Source organism: Lampris incognitus, chromosome 17 (assembly GCF_029633865.1).
Source record: "Lampris incognitus isolate fLamInc1 chromosome 17, fLamInc1.hap2, whole genome shotgun sequence".
Lineage (NCBI taxonomy): Eukaryota > Metazoa > Chordata > Actinopteri > Lampriformes > Lampridae > Lampris > Lampris incognitus.
This window is the reverse complement of record NC_079227.1, coordinates 14,164,459-14,178,779: the sequence shown is the minus strand read 5'-3', so window position 1 is coordinate 14,178,779 and position 14,321 is coordinate 14,164,459. Positions and strand designations below refer to the sequence as shown.

Sequence of the window (14,321 nt, the reverse complement as noted above, 5' to 3'; positions counted from 1 at the left end):
GCATGCTCAAAGAAAGGAACACAGACTATGTATTTCTATGCAAGGTGCTGATATTGAACAAGTTAGGGATGTCAGATTGCTGGGGGTTACAATAGATGAAACACTCTCTTGGGCTACTCACATTAATAATATTGTAACAAAAACGAGCAGAAGTATTTCAAACATTAGAAGGAGTGCCTACTTTCTAACTAACACAACTACTAAGCAAGTCCTACAATCCCTATACTATACTGCCCAGCAATCTGGTCAAATACATCTAAACAAGAACTAAATAAGATCCAGCTTACACAAAATAGAGCTGCGAGACTCGCTCTGCATTGCTCAATTGGAAACAGTGTTGAAAGAATGCCTACTGAATTGTCATGGATAAGAGTACATGAGAGACTAGCTTGTAGCCTGATTCTGTTTAGGAAAAACATTTATACGTTACGTAAACCTGCTTGCCTCTTCTTTCAGCTGTTGCTTACTAGTGATGGTCATGACTATGGCACTAGACATGCCTTGAGGGGTCATTTCACCATGCCTAAACCCAGAACTGATGCCTTAAAAAAGATTGTAATGTACAGGGCAATTACCTACAGGAACGGACTTCCACAACATTTGATTCCAATTACTAGCAGAATTTGATTCAAGAAGAAGCAGAGAGAATATGTAATGCAGGGAGAGACTGTTCTAGATTAGGTCTAATTTTTATGTTTGTTTACTGTATTCTGTTATGAGTTATCTCTGCTTTAATTAATATTTTTTTCTCATTTACGGTAATTGTTTTTGTCTAATTGGGTATGATGGAATTTTGTGTAGTGCTCAAAGCTGTTTGATAAGTTTAGCTTTGTGTGAAGTTTCTGGTTATTGCTGTTATATTGATATATGTTCTGTTTTTGCTTGTTGACATTTAAATTGTTGCTGTTGTACTGTTTGACCCCAGGGAGAATAGTCGCTGCTGAGGCAGTGATTAATAGGGATCAGAAATAAATAAATAAATAAATAAATAAATACATAAATATTCATACTGGATTTGACATGAACATTTTAGGTTGATTTAATGAGAATAGAGTAACTTTAATTCACTTGAAGAAATGATCAAAAATTGAGTAGATACTTGACTATTATACACCAATTGGCATCGAAGAGAAGTTTGCTGTCAAGAACAGAACTCATGTTAAAGTGAATGAATTCATTGCAGTATCCTCCTAATTAACTGTAAAATATTCTATGCCCCAACAATTTTTTAAACGTTTATTGGGAAGGGACAATATACATTAATCAACTTTCGAAACAAATGTAGAGATTCATATGATGATCTGATCATGGAGCGTGAACAAATTATTTTTTTTGTTTCCACAAGAAGAGACAAGTAATCTCGTATTGTTCTCTGTGATATGTCATGTTTCCTCTGACTGACCTTCTGACTAAAACCTTCGCCAGATTCATCAAGGCTTCTTCTCTGTATGTATTCTCATGTGTAAATTCATATATGATTTTCTAGCAAAATTTTTACCACAGACTGGACAACTAAAAGGTTTTTCTCCTGTATGTATGCTCAGGTGATTCTGCATATTTTCTCTTGAAGAAAAGCTCTTCCCACAGACAAAGCAACAAAATGGTTTATTCCCTGTATGTATTATCATGTGTTTATTAATGTGTGCTCTTCTAGTAAAAGATTTACCACAGTCTGAGCATCTAAAAGGTTTCTCCCTTGTATGTATTCTCATATGTGTGCGTAAATTAGCTGTTTGAGAGAACCTTTTGCCGCAGTCTGAGCATGAAAAAGGCTTCTCCCCTGTATGAATTCTCATATGTGATTGCACATACTCTTTTCGAGAAAACGCTTTACCACAGACTGAGCAACTAAAGGGTTTCTCCCCTGTATGTTCATTCATGTGTATCAGCATACGTCCTCTTCTAGAAAACCCTTTACCACAGACAAAGCAATTGATGGTTTTCTTCTGAAGAGATCTTTGATGATTTATTTCAGTGTTGTCTGTTGTGTCCAAACTTGACTGTGGTTCTCTAGTCTTGCTACAGCCATCATCACTGTCTTCAGCCTCACTTTGATAGGAGTCTGAAGAAAGGGGCTGACCATAACTAGATGTTTCTAAATCACCATCTTGATCTCGGTTTCTAACTAGTTCTGATAGTCCACATTTCTCTCCATCAGGTTCTGTTTTCATCTCTTCAGTTAGGGTGCTGGCTGGAGGCTCCACCACTCCGTACTTCTCTGGTTGGCTTTCATGAAGCTGTATGGACAAAGGTTTTTCGTCATCATCATCATCATCATCATCTTCAATCTTCACAGAGACAACGGTGAATGGGAAGTCGGTTACACGATCCTCCTCTGGTTGCTGAAGCTGCTCTTCCTCCTGACTGGTCCAAAGTTCCTCCTCTTCCTCTTTGATGCATGGGGCCTCTGGTGCCTCCTGGCCCCAAATGGGGCTCCATTCCTGATTCACCATGGGATCCTCCTTTTCAGAAGCTAACAGCTGCTGGAGGTCTAGAGATGAGAGACAAAATACATATGTTACAGAAAAATATTACTGTATGAGTTTAATTGTACGCTTTAAATTGAGTTATGAGCCACGATATAGTAAGTGATATCTTTTTTATTCAGAAACAACTACTTTGCCTGTTAATCTAAATCTTGTGACAAAACCAAAAAAACCCTATCTGTAGCATCGATACTTTGAGCATTTCTTTAAAGCAGGGGCACTTTTTTCAATTTATAAGATTTAGAGAGTTGTTGAGCACAACAACTGGCTGGCTGGTGTGACAGAGGAAGATGCAGAGGACAGAAAAAGATGGAAATGGATGATCCGCTGTGGTGACCTCTAACGGGAGCAGCCGAAAATAGTAGTAGTAGTAGTAGTAGTAGTAGCGGAGAGTTGTTGAGCACAAATCAACAGTCCAACTACGTGGAATAGAGGAGTGTTCAGTTTTATCAAACAAACTGAAGACTGCATCAGGTCCTGACCATGGAACAGATGAGCCCTCCTCTCTGTAGACATTTGATCAGGGAATAGCTTAATAGCGTAAACCCTCTTGGTGTTGGAGGTATTCCAGTAAATGTGTCTCTCAAATGAGCTCCTCCTCTGGAGCTCTGAAGAAAAAGAGGAATAGAGGTGTTTTGAAAGACACTGTACAAGTTTCACTATGGATCATTCTTTTATGGAGATGTATGGGTAACCTACTTTAGGGTGGCAGGGTCTTGGTGGGTCTGGATAGGGATGGGTATCGTTAAGATTCTTTTTTAAATGGAATTTCCCCCCTTTTTCTCTCCGGCATTTTACCCCACTCTTCTGAGCCGTTCTGGTTGCTGCCCCACCCCCTCTGCCGATCCAGGGAGGGCTGCAGACTACCACATGCCTCCCCCGATACATGTGAAGTTTCCAGCCGTTTTTGACCTGACAGTGAAGCGTTTTGCCAGGGGAACGTAGCACATGGGAGGAACACGCTATTCCCCTCAGTTCCCCTATCCACAGAACAGGTGCCCTAACTGTCCAGAGGAGGCGCAGTTGAGACTGAAGAGGTCACTTAGATGAGTGATGAAACATTTCTCTCAATAAACATGTCCAGATGCTGTAAAAAAAGTTAAACCATGGCAATGCTAATCGCGCTAGCTTGTCTACGTGTTTTCAAATGTTAAGTTAGCATTCATGCTAATCACTAGTTAACTGTTATAGTTAATGACGACTTATAGTGCTTGTTGGTGTGAGCAAGAGGGAAACATTAAAACTGTGAATTTGTACTTTTATTTCTGTATTTCAGTTTCATAGTGTTTCTGACAGTAATTCTAAACGTACCTGCTGTCTCCTGGATGTTTATTAAGGAACCTGTTTAGCTATCTGCCAAGTGTTAGAAGTGATAGGGGTTATATTTGCCTTTTTCCTTCTTCCTTTTCTTACATACTTGGACTGGTTTTCATTGGGAAATGATTGGAGGTGTGGTTAAACAGTGTTTATAAGAGGACGTCACTGTGAGGCACAGGTGCATCCCCTGGAGTTAGTTAATGGCGGCAGTTTGCATAAATACCTCAGGATATGCCACTTTGAAAACGCTGTTCAGGACAATACAGGTTCACACCATTCTAGCTCAAGGACTTTGAAGAAAACCAACTTTCTTTTATTTTTGAGGATCCATACACCATCAACCTAAACTGAACTAAAATACCAAGACGCAGTCTGCCGCTTACGGCAGCTGCGACCCACGGTCGAGGCCTTGTCGGAGGAACCTGCTAACTGCTAGCCTGCTACCTCGGTAAGGTAGCCCACCTCCCGGCTATTTCTCTAGTCTTGGAAATCAGTTCTTCTTTCTGTTTCTTCCCTCATTTCAATCTTTTCGACACTCTCCAGGTTAGGACTAGTATTGCGTGTTTAACCCTTAACCCCTAGACCCAACTAGTCCATAACACAAGCTAGCAATCATGTCTACATTCTAGTAAGGGCAAAATAGTGAAAAGTCAGATGCCTAACAGGTTACCTACAGAAAAGTGGATCTTCACAGAAATACACAGCATTCTTCTGCCAATCACAATGCTCCAACACCTCACGTACCAGTCAGTTGTCCTCAGCCAGTGCCATTGCAGCAAGAGCACATGCAAAAGCGGAAGCAGCACATGCGCAAGCATCATTTGTGCATAGAGAAGCAGACATGATTAAAGCGCAAGCATACACTGAAGTGGAACAACAAAAGGCTGCAGCGGAGGCTGCCAGAAAGAAAGCAGAGCTTCAAGACAGTCTGCACACACTGCAGCGAGAGAGTGCAGCTGCAGCTGTCATCGCTGAAGCCGAAGTTCTGGAAGCAGCTGCTGAGGATGAATTTGGGGTCTAGATCGTGCAAGCCTAAAGACTGAATATGCTTAGCATAAGTACATATTGAATTCAGTACCCGAATCTCACCAAATCCAAGACTCAAAGCTACGAGAACCCACATCCACACCAATGCACCAGCTAGCAAATGACGATGGTGAGGCACCTGAAAGCTACATGGGGAAAAGTAATGTGCAATCAAGTGAGATCGGCGACCATTAATATCAGGAATTACTTGCTCAGCATGCATTCAGACAGAAGGTTTATGCCCCTCCGAATTATCTTCATGCTCAAAGCTCATCCAGGAACACCCACTTCGAGTTACAGTGTCAGTGCCGTCCAAGTCTATACAAAGACAACTACAGCCACTAAGACCGGTCACACAATACAAGACCATACAGCAGTGGTTACCAACCTCCTTAGCCACATCCCAGTGTTGCACCCAGAGCTAAAGAGTCCAGTTCGTCAGTTACAACAGATTTGGCCAAGTATCTAATACATCGTGAAATGGTAACCTCCGGGCTATTATAGTTTGACGACCAACCAGAAAATTATTGGGCCTGGAAAGCATCTTTCCACAGCTCTACGGAGGGCTTAAACCTGACATAAAGAGAAGAACTCCATTCTCTGTGTAAAGGGTTTGGGCCAAAATCATCTGAGCACGCAAAGAGAATTCGAGCAGTCCACATCCACAATGCATCAGCAGGTGTGAGCATGATCTGATGTTTGAGCAATGATCTGATTCTTGAACATAGTTTTGATATGATTGGGTTACGTGAAACATGGCTGAGACCAAATGTTTTCCTTCCCTTAAAAGAAGCTTCCCCACCTGACTATACGTATGCCCATGTAGCTCTGGCAAATAAACAAGGTGGGGTGTTGGCTTAATATATAAATCTATTTTCAATCTGACTTCTAGACTTGAATCTAAATTCCAGTCTTTTGAGGCTCTTGTTCTTGGTCCATCTCCCTCAGCCATGAATAGACTCGGCTCAGTCCAAATTGTGATAATCTACTGGCTTCCTGGCTGTTACTCACTGTTTCTTGTAGAATTTGGAGAATTTGTCTCAGGCATTGTTACTCATTCTGATGAAATTCTAAATCTTGGTGATTTCAATATTCATCTGAATAAGTTTGCTGATTCTCTAAGTAAAGCCTTTCTGGCACTAGCTGATACTTTTGGGTTCGCTCAGTTTTTTCAGGAGTCGACTCATTGTAGTGGTAACACCCTTGATTTGGTTTTATCTAAAGGGATAGATGTTTCTGATCTGAATGTCTAGCCAACCACATCTGCTATGTCAGATAATTTTCTCATCAGAGTTGAAGCATTATTTGCCTGTCCAGTTAATATCGGCATGGATGTAATTGCCACTCACCACATTGGTCCCTCCACCATAGCTGCATTTGGCCAGCAGTTGCCAGAAGTCTTTGATCCTTTCACTGACTGACTCTGTTGAAAATTTTACAAGTGACTTAAATGTGGCCCTCTCTATTCTCCTCGATTCAGTTGTACCTCTAACTATCAGAGCTAGGAGACTAAAGAGGCCTACACCCTTGTTTAACGATGAGACATGTGCTCTTAAGCAGGCCTGCAGGAGACTGGCATGTAAATGGCGAGAATCAAAATTGGAAGTTTTTTTACCTATCATGGCATGAGTGTTTATTGAAATACAAGTGTGCTTTATCTGCTGCAAAAGCAGCGTATCTCTCTCACTTAATCAATATTAATAAACATAACTCCAGATTTTTTTTGACACTGTCTAAACTTACTAAAAAGCAGCTGTCTATTAGCTGCTCACCATTCACGGCCCATATGAGTTTCTAGACTTTTTCTGCAATAAGGTTGATGAGATCTTAAACAAATTAGTTCTTCATCTCCAGCTACTCCTGCAGATCCCGTCTTACCAAATTCATATCTATACAATGAGTCACTGATAGTCCCTATTATTACAGCTTTTGAGACTATCTCTCCTGATACTCTGACTAAGCTCGTGTCAGCTTCTAAACCAACTACTTGCCAACTTGACCCCTTATCAGCAAAACTTTTTCAAGACCTCTGGCCTTTTCTGGGACCTACAATGCTAGAAATTGTTAATTTGTCGCTTACTTCTGGCATTGTTCCCAGTAGTTTTAAGACAGCTGTGGTTAAACCATCCATCTATCCACTGTCTTATCGGCTTATCCTGCTCTCAGGGTCGCGGGGATGCTAGAGCCTATTCCGGCAGTCATTGAGAGGCAGGTGGGGAGACACCCTGGACAGACCACCAGGCCATCACAGGGCTGTGGTTAAACCTCTACTTAAAAAAACTGCACCTCAAGCCATAGTCTCTTAATAACTATAGACCAGTCTCTAATCTTCCATTCTTTTCTAAAGTACTAGAGAGAGTTGTGTATCAACAACTTCCGACCCATATAAAAGAAAACCATCTATATGAACCCTTTCAGTTGGCTTTCAGGCCTGTCACACAACTGAAACTGCTCTGACCAGAGTGGTGAACGATCTTTTACTAGCTATGGACCCTGATTCCACTTCTGTGCTTCTGATACTGGAGCTCAGTGCAGCCTTTGACACTACTGATCATTGTATACTATTAGACAGATCAAATCGAAATTTTGGTGTCTCTGGCTTAGCTCTCTCTTGGCTTAAGTCCTACTTATCTGGAAGAACACATTGTTCCTGCTATAGTAATATTATATCAAAATTCTCTGACATTAAATGTGGTGTACCTTAGGACCCAGTTCTTGGCTCTCTACTTTTCTCTCTTTATATTTCACCTCTTGGCCAAATTATACGCAGTTATGGAATAAATTTCCATTGCTATGCTGATGATCATATTCAAATGGCTAATTTAGAGGCCTGCTTGGCTGCTGTGAAAAATTGGATGTCAATAAACTTTCTGCTTTTAAATTTGGATAAAACGGAGATGCTGGTCATTGGCCCTGCTCGACACAGACACAATTTGATCAAGTAACGGCAACAATCGACAACTCTGTGATTTCACAAAGTGTGCCAGCCAAAAACCTTGGGTGTTATCTTTGATCCCAGCCTTTCCTTTGATAAGCACTTTAAAGAAATCACCAAGACTCCCTTTTTTCATTTACGTAACATAGCTAAAATTCAGTCTTTTCTGTCCACGGCTGATGCAGAGACTCTAATACACGCATTTGTTTCATCCAGATTTGCTACTGTAATGTTCTGTTTTCAGGTCTGGCACATTCTAGTACTAAAAGTCTTCAGACGATTCAGAATGCTGCTGTTAGAACCCTAACTAAATCTAGGAAAATTGACCATATTACACCAATTCTTGCCCCCCTTCATTGGCTTCCTATCCATGTTAGATCAGAATTCAAGGTGCTTCTGCTGACTTATAAAATCCTAAATGGGCTTGCATCATCTTACATTGAAAAAAGGGGAGAGGTGGGGTTGCACAATTTACAAAAATGCATTTCGTATAAATGACGATTAATTTATGTTACTTCTCTGATCATATTTCAGTCATGTAGAATTCTTTTAATTTTGATGGATGTAAAATCTAAAAGTTTCAGTCATGTTAAGGACGAATGAAAAAGTTATGTTTTGTCTGGAAACTCTGCCCCCTCCGAACAGCAAAAACTTCTGCAGTGGTATATTGTTAAGATATCAGTGGTTACTACTCACTATGCTATTTCATGAAGAACATGTGCATCAACATGCGTCCAAACAGCATCTGTAAATGCGAGCAGCTTTTATAAACTTTTTTTTAGCATTTGCTAAAATGACCCCAGCTCTACCAAATGACAGAAACTAAGGAGATATGGGCTTGGCTATTACTTGGATGGGAGACCTTCTGAGAAACTACTAAAGTGGTATATAGTATATTAAAAATAAATTATTTTTAGAAAACATAATTTTAATATGTGCAACCGATGTACATACATTTTTTTATGCAAATCCAACAGACTTTTTTTTCAGTGTACCTGTCTGATCTCCTTAAACTGTACATTCCATCTCGAGCTCTTCACTCTCAAAATCCAGGGCTCCTGTGTGTACCCAAAGTTAAAAAGAAGTCAGCTGGTGGCAAGGCCTTTTCCATTGGGCCCCGTTCTTGTTGAATAACTTGCCTGCTGCCACCAGACAATCAGAGTCTGTTGAATCCTTTAAACTCAAACTTAAAACTCATCTTTTTGCCTTAGCCTACAATTAGTTGCCTTTAAGTTGAGTGCTTCACAACCTGTACTGCATGGCGGGTCGGTTTCTGTCTCAATGATTTTACCAACCACTGTTCTGTCACCACCTGAACGCTGCTTGGCATTCCCCTCATCACGTTTTCTTTTTTATATATCTTTTAATTTTGTTATCCTTTTTCAATGTTATATCCTTCTTTCACTAAGATCTGTGACTTAATTTTAAAAAAAACGTTTTTTAACATGGTGATGCTGGTCACGTGGCTTGGGTCCTGGGCTGTTCCGGTGGCAATACAGGTTGCTTACTGAATGTTATCTTTACTATCTTATTACAATACATAGTGCCTGCGGTAATTTCTTAATAATCATAATCCCAGTGTGTGTCGGCCCTGTGATCGCCTGGTGGCCTGTCCAGGGTGTCTCTTCTCCTGCCGCCCAATGACTGCTGGGATAGGCTCCAGCATCCCTGTGACCTTGAGAGCAGGATAAGCGGTTTGGATAATGGATGGATGAATTCTGTTATCCTCTTTCAATGTTGTATTCCATAAATTGTGTAAACACAACATCAATTGCACATTGTCCATCTTGGAAGAGAGATCCTTCCTCTGTTGCACTCCCTGAGGTTTCTTCCTATTTTTTTCTCCCTGTTAAAGTTTCTTTTTTTTTGGGAGTTGTTCCTTATTCGAAGCGAGGGGCTAAGGACAGGGTGTTGCGTTGCTGTAAAGCCCCTTGAGGCAAATTTGTAATTTGTGATATTGGGCTATACAAATAAAATTGACTTGACTTGACTTGATCTTAACTACCTGGATACATGTCGTGGCATCACTCCAATTGTCCAAAAGTTGCCATACCACCTGCATGACAAATGGGTCTCTCTGGCATCTTGTTACAAAGAAAACCACGAAATATCTTACCCACCATTCTTTTTCTTTGCAAAGTTTGTTTGTGACCAAGCCAAGACACTCAATTATCCAAGCTTTGCCCTACTCACAGGTGGTTTCAGTACAAGTAAGATGGAGAAACCTTTTAAACACAACATGAAAACGCGTCTTTCTGTCAGAAGGACGGAGGTCTCAACAGACTCTGACGGTAGCCATGACAACCCCTCAGAAAAAGGGGTGGCCGACCCACACAAGCAATGCCCACTTCACAACAAACCACATCCCCTTAGGAAATGTCATGGTTTTAGGAATAAATCCTTGGATGATAGGAAAGCGTACCTTCCATCCATTTCATTCATCCATTATCCAAACCGCTCACCCTGCTCTCCGGGTCACGGGGATGCTGGAGCCTATCCCAGCAGTCACTGGACTGCAGGCGAGGAGGCACCCTGGACAGGCCGCCAGGCCATCACAGGGCCAACACACACTGGGATTATGTTTATTAAGAAATTACTGCAAACACTACTCGTTGTAATAAAATAGTAAAGATAACATTCAGTAAGCAACCTGTGCATCAATCAGTCACCTAGCCAAAAACTTTGACAAAAATTTTCAGTGCAGAGAGTGCAACAGTGAGAGCCACCCTACTGCACTACATCCAGGGTCAGCTCCATGGGTAACTAGGGCCTCTGTAACCACAAGAGATCAAGGCGGGGAGCAGAAAGATGGCACCCCTCTAGCCATCACATTAAAATGCACCGACATCTGTGGGACTGCATTCAGGTCAAGGTCATGCTCCAAAATCTGTCTGGTCAGAGTTTATTCAGCAGGAGAGAGAGAGAGAGAGCGAGAGCGAGGGAGAGAGAGCACACCTTGCGGCACAATATGTGTCAGAATACCATAGCCTAAAGGTCAGTGAGTGACCAAAACACTGTCAATTACTGTCAGTTGCTGTTCAAGTGCTGTTCTATGTTTCTGCCAGATCTATGTATTGCTCTTTTTTTTGCTTAGTACTCTGTTGACCTGTTTTGCTTTTGCAACATTATAATTAATGTCGTCACACCAAAAAAGCATCATGAATTGAATTGAAACTGAAAGAGAGAGAGAGAGAGAGAGAGAGAGAGAGAGAGAGAGAGAGAGAGAGAGAGAGAGAGAGAGAGAGAGAGATGTTAAAACCATGTTAAAACCTATGCTGTCTTTGATGATGAGAGCAACAAGTCCCTGGCTTTTGAGCTCATTGGTATTAAGGAGGGCTCAGCACCATACACCCTGAAGACATGCTCAGGATTCACCGAAACTATAGGACGGCGAGCTAACAATTTCATTATGGAGTCATTCGATGGCAAAGGAGTCATTTGATGGCAAAGCTCACATTCCACTCCCCACTCTGATCGAATGTGATATGCTCCCAGATGACAAATCTGAAATCCCCATGCCTGAGATTGCCAGACACTATAAACACCTGAAGCGGGTAGTGGACAAGATCTCAACTCTAGATCACACAGCAGCCATCCTTATCCTGCTTGGCCGAGACATACCATGAGTGCACAAAGTTTGAGAACAACGCAATGGACTCAACAACCCGCCCTACGCCCAGCGTTTCGACCTTGGCTGGGTGATTATAGGAGAAGTCTGTCTCAGAAGAGCCCACAAGCCAGACTGTGTCAATGTCTACCGCACTAACATGCCAAGTATTCACACCCCTTCACTTTCCCCACATTTTGTTGTTACAGCCTTATTCCAAAATGGATTAAATTCCTTTTATTTCTCATCAATCTGCATACAATACCCCATAATGACAAAGTGAAAAAGGTTTTGTAGAAATTTTAGCAAATTTATTAAAAATAAAAAACTGAAATATTGCAGGTACATAAGTATTCACACCCTTTGCTATGAAACTCAAAATTGAGCTCAGGTTCATCCTGTTTCCACTGACCCTCCTTGAGATGTTCCTACATCTTGATTGGAGTCCACCTGTAGTAAATGCAATTGATCGAACATGATTTGGAAAGGCACACACCTGTCTATATAAGGTCCCACTGTTGACAGTGCATGTCAAAGCAGAAACCAAGCCATGAAGTCAAAGGAATTGTCTTCGGATCTCCAAGACAGGATTGTATCGAGGCACAGATCTGGGGGAAGGGTACAAAAACATTTCTACAGCTTTGAAGGTCCCGAAGAGCACAGTGGTCCCCATCATTCATAAATGGAAGAAGTTTGAATCCACCAGGACTCTTCCTAGAGCTGGTCGCCCAGCCAAACTGAGCAATTGGGGGAGAAGGGCCTTGGTCAGGGAGGTGACCAAGAACCCGATGGTCACTCTGACAGAGCTCCAGCGTTCCTCTGTGGAGATGGGCGAACCTTCCAGAAGGACAACCATCTCTGCAGCACTCCACCAATCAGGGCTTTATGGTAGAGTGGCCAGACAGAAGTCTCTGCTCAGTAAAAGGCACATGACAGCCCGCTTGGAGTCTGCCAGAAAGCACCTAAAGGACTCTCAGACCATGAGAAACAAGATTCTCTGGTCTGATGAAACCAAGATTGAACTCTTTGGCCTGAATGCCAAACGTCACGTCTGGAGGAAACCAGGCACCTCTCATCACCTTGCTAATACCATCCCTATAGTGAAGCATGGTGGTGGCAGCATCATGCTGTGGGGATGTTTTTCAGCGGCAGGAACTGGGAGACCAGTCAGGATCGAGGGAAAGATGAATGGAGCAAAGTACAGAGAGATCCTTGATGAAAACCTGCTCCAGAGCGCTCAGGACCTCAGACTGGGGCAAAGGTTTACCTTTCAACATGAAAACGACCCTAAGCACACAGCCAAGACAACGGAGTGGCTTCGGGACAAGTCTGTGAATGTCCTTGAGTGGCTCAGCCAGAGCCCAGACTTGAACCCCATTGAACATCTCTGGAAAGACCTGAAAATAGCTGTGCAGCGACGCTCCCCATCTAACCTTACACAGCTCGAGAGGATCTGCAGAAAAGAATGGGAGAAATACCCCAAATATAGGTGTGCCAAGCTTGTAGCTTCATACCCAAGAAGACTTGAGGCTGTAATCGCTGCCAAGGGTGCCTCAACCAAGTACTGAGTAAAGGGTGTGAATACTTATGTACATGCAATATTTCAGTATTTTATTTTTAATAAATTTGCAAAAATTTCTACAAAATCTTTTCTGCTTTGTCATTATGGGGTATTGTATGTAGATTGATGAGAAAAAAAAGGAATTTAATCCATTTTGGAATAAGGCTGTAACATAACAAAATGTGGGGAAAGTGAAGGGGTGTCCGGATGCGTTGTTCATCTCTTTTTGACCCTTGCACTAATAGTCTCCATGTCAATAAGAAGTTTGACACTCCAGTGCTTCACCATTTTTCCAAAGACCACTGAGACGAACGACCCGTTTGATGAAACTGGTAGTCTTGGTAAGGGAGTTTTTCAGCGAACACCACATGACAACAAGCCTGCCATGTCTGTGGAAGACAAACCCTTCCTGGAAATAATGGACAGGGAGGTCTTCATGAATGACTCAAACAGCTGGGTGGCACGACTACCCTTAAGAGAACCAAGGTGAAAACTCCCCAACAATAGAGCACAAGTAGTCAAGCGTCTTATGATGTTACGCCACATGCTTGAAAAAAGGCCAGACATGAAGGAACACATGGTTAAGGTCATGCAGAAGATCTTTGAGTCAGGTCACACTGAACCAGCCCCACCACTCAATGGAGAACAAGAGTGTTGGTACTTACCAATCTTTGGAGTTTATCATCCGCGTGAGCCTGGCCAGATATGAGCAGTGTTCAACTTCAGCACCAAGCATGATGCTGTCTCCCTTAATGACATCCTGTTGAGTGGCCCTGATCTAAACAACAAACTCCATGAAGTCCTCACTCACTTGCATAAGGAACCTGTTGCTGTGGCAGTGGACATAGAGCAAATGTTCTACTGCTTCAAAGTCTGTGATGAACACCGCAATTTCTTACGCTTCCTCTGGTTTGAGGATAATGACCCTGCCAAAATGATCGTAGAGTACTGCATGACCATCCATGTGTTTGGCAATATCCCCTCTCCAGCTGTTGTAACATACGGCTTGAAAAGAGCTGCCTTGCAAGGACAGGAAGAGCATTGCATGAAGGCAAAGCAGTTCATCCTAAGGAACTTTTATGTTGACGATGGACTTACTTCATTCTCCACCGACAATGATGTCATTCACTTCCTGAAAAAGAAAAAGAAATGTTAGCTGACTCAAACATTCGACTGCACAAGATAGTCTCCAACCATAATTCAGTGATGGAAGTGTTTCTGGTTGAGGAACACGCTAAAGAGCTGAAAGACCCAGAGCTAGGTGTAGATCCCTTACTCCTGCAGAGAAGCTTGGGGCTCAACTGGAACCTTCAAACTGACAGCTTTACCTTCCTTGTCTCTAGACAGGAGAAGCCATTCACTCATAGGGGTATTCTCTCAACAGTCAAC

General features: G+C 42.1%; 1 protein-coding gene across 1 annotated transcript; it reads right to left on the bottom strand.

Moving 5' to 3' along the window:
• Window positions 1–1,221: 1,221 nt before the first annotated feature.
• LOC130127308 (gastrula zinc finger protein XlCGF7.1-like) lies at window positions 1,222–2,244 on the bottom strand. The gene has a single exon (XM_056296910.1). It carries the CDS (start codon window positions 2,169–2,171, stop codon window positions 1,431–1,433), a length of 741 nt encoding a protein of 246 aa, XP_056152885.1. The 5' UTR covers window positions 2,172–2,244; the 3' UTR covers window positions 1,222–1,430.
• Between the last annotated feature and the right edge of the window lie 12,077 nt (window positions 2,245–14,321).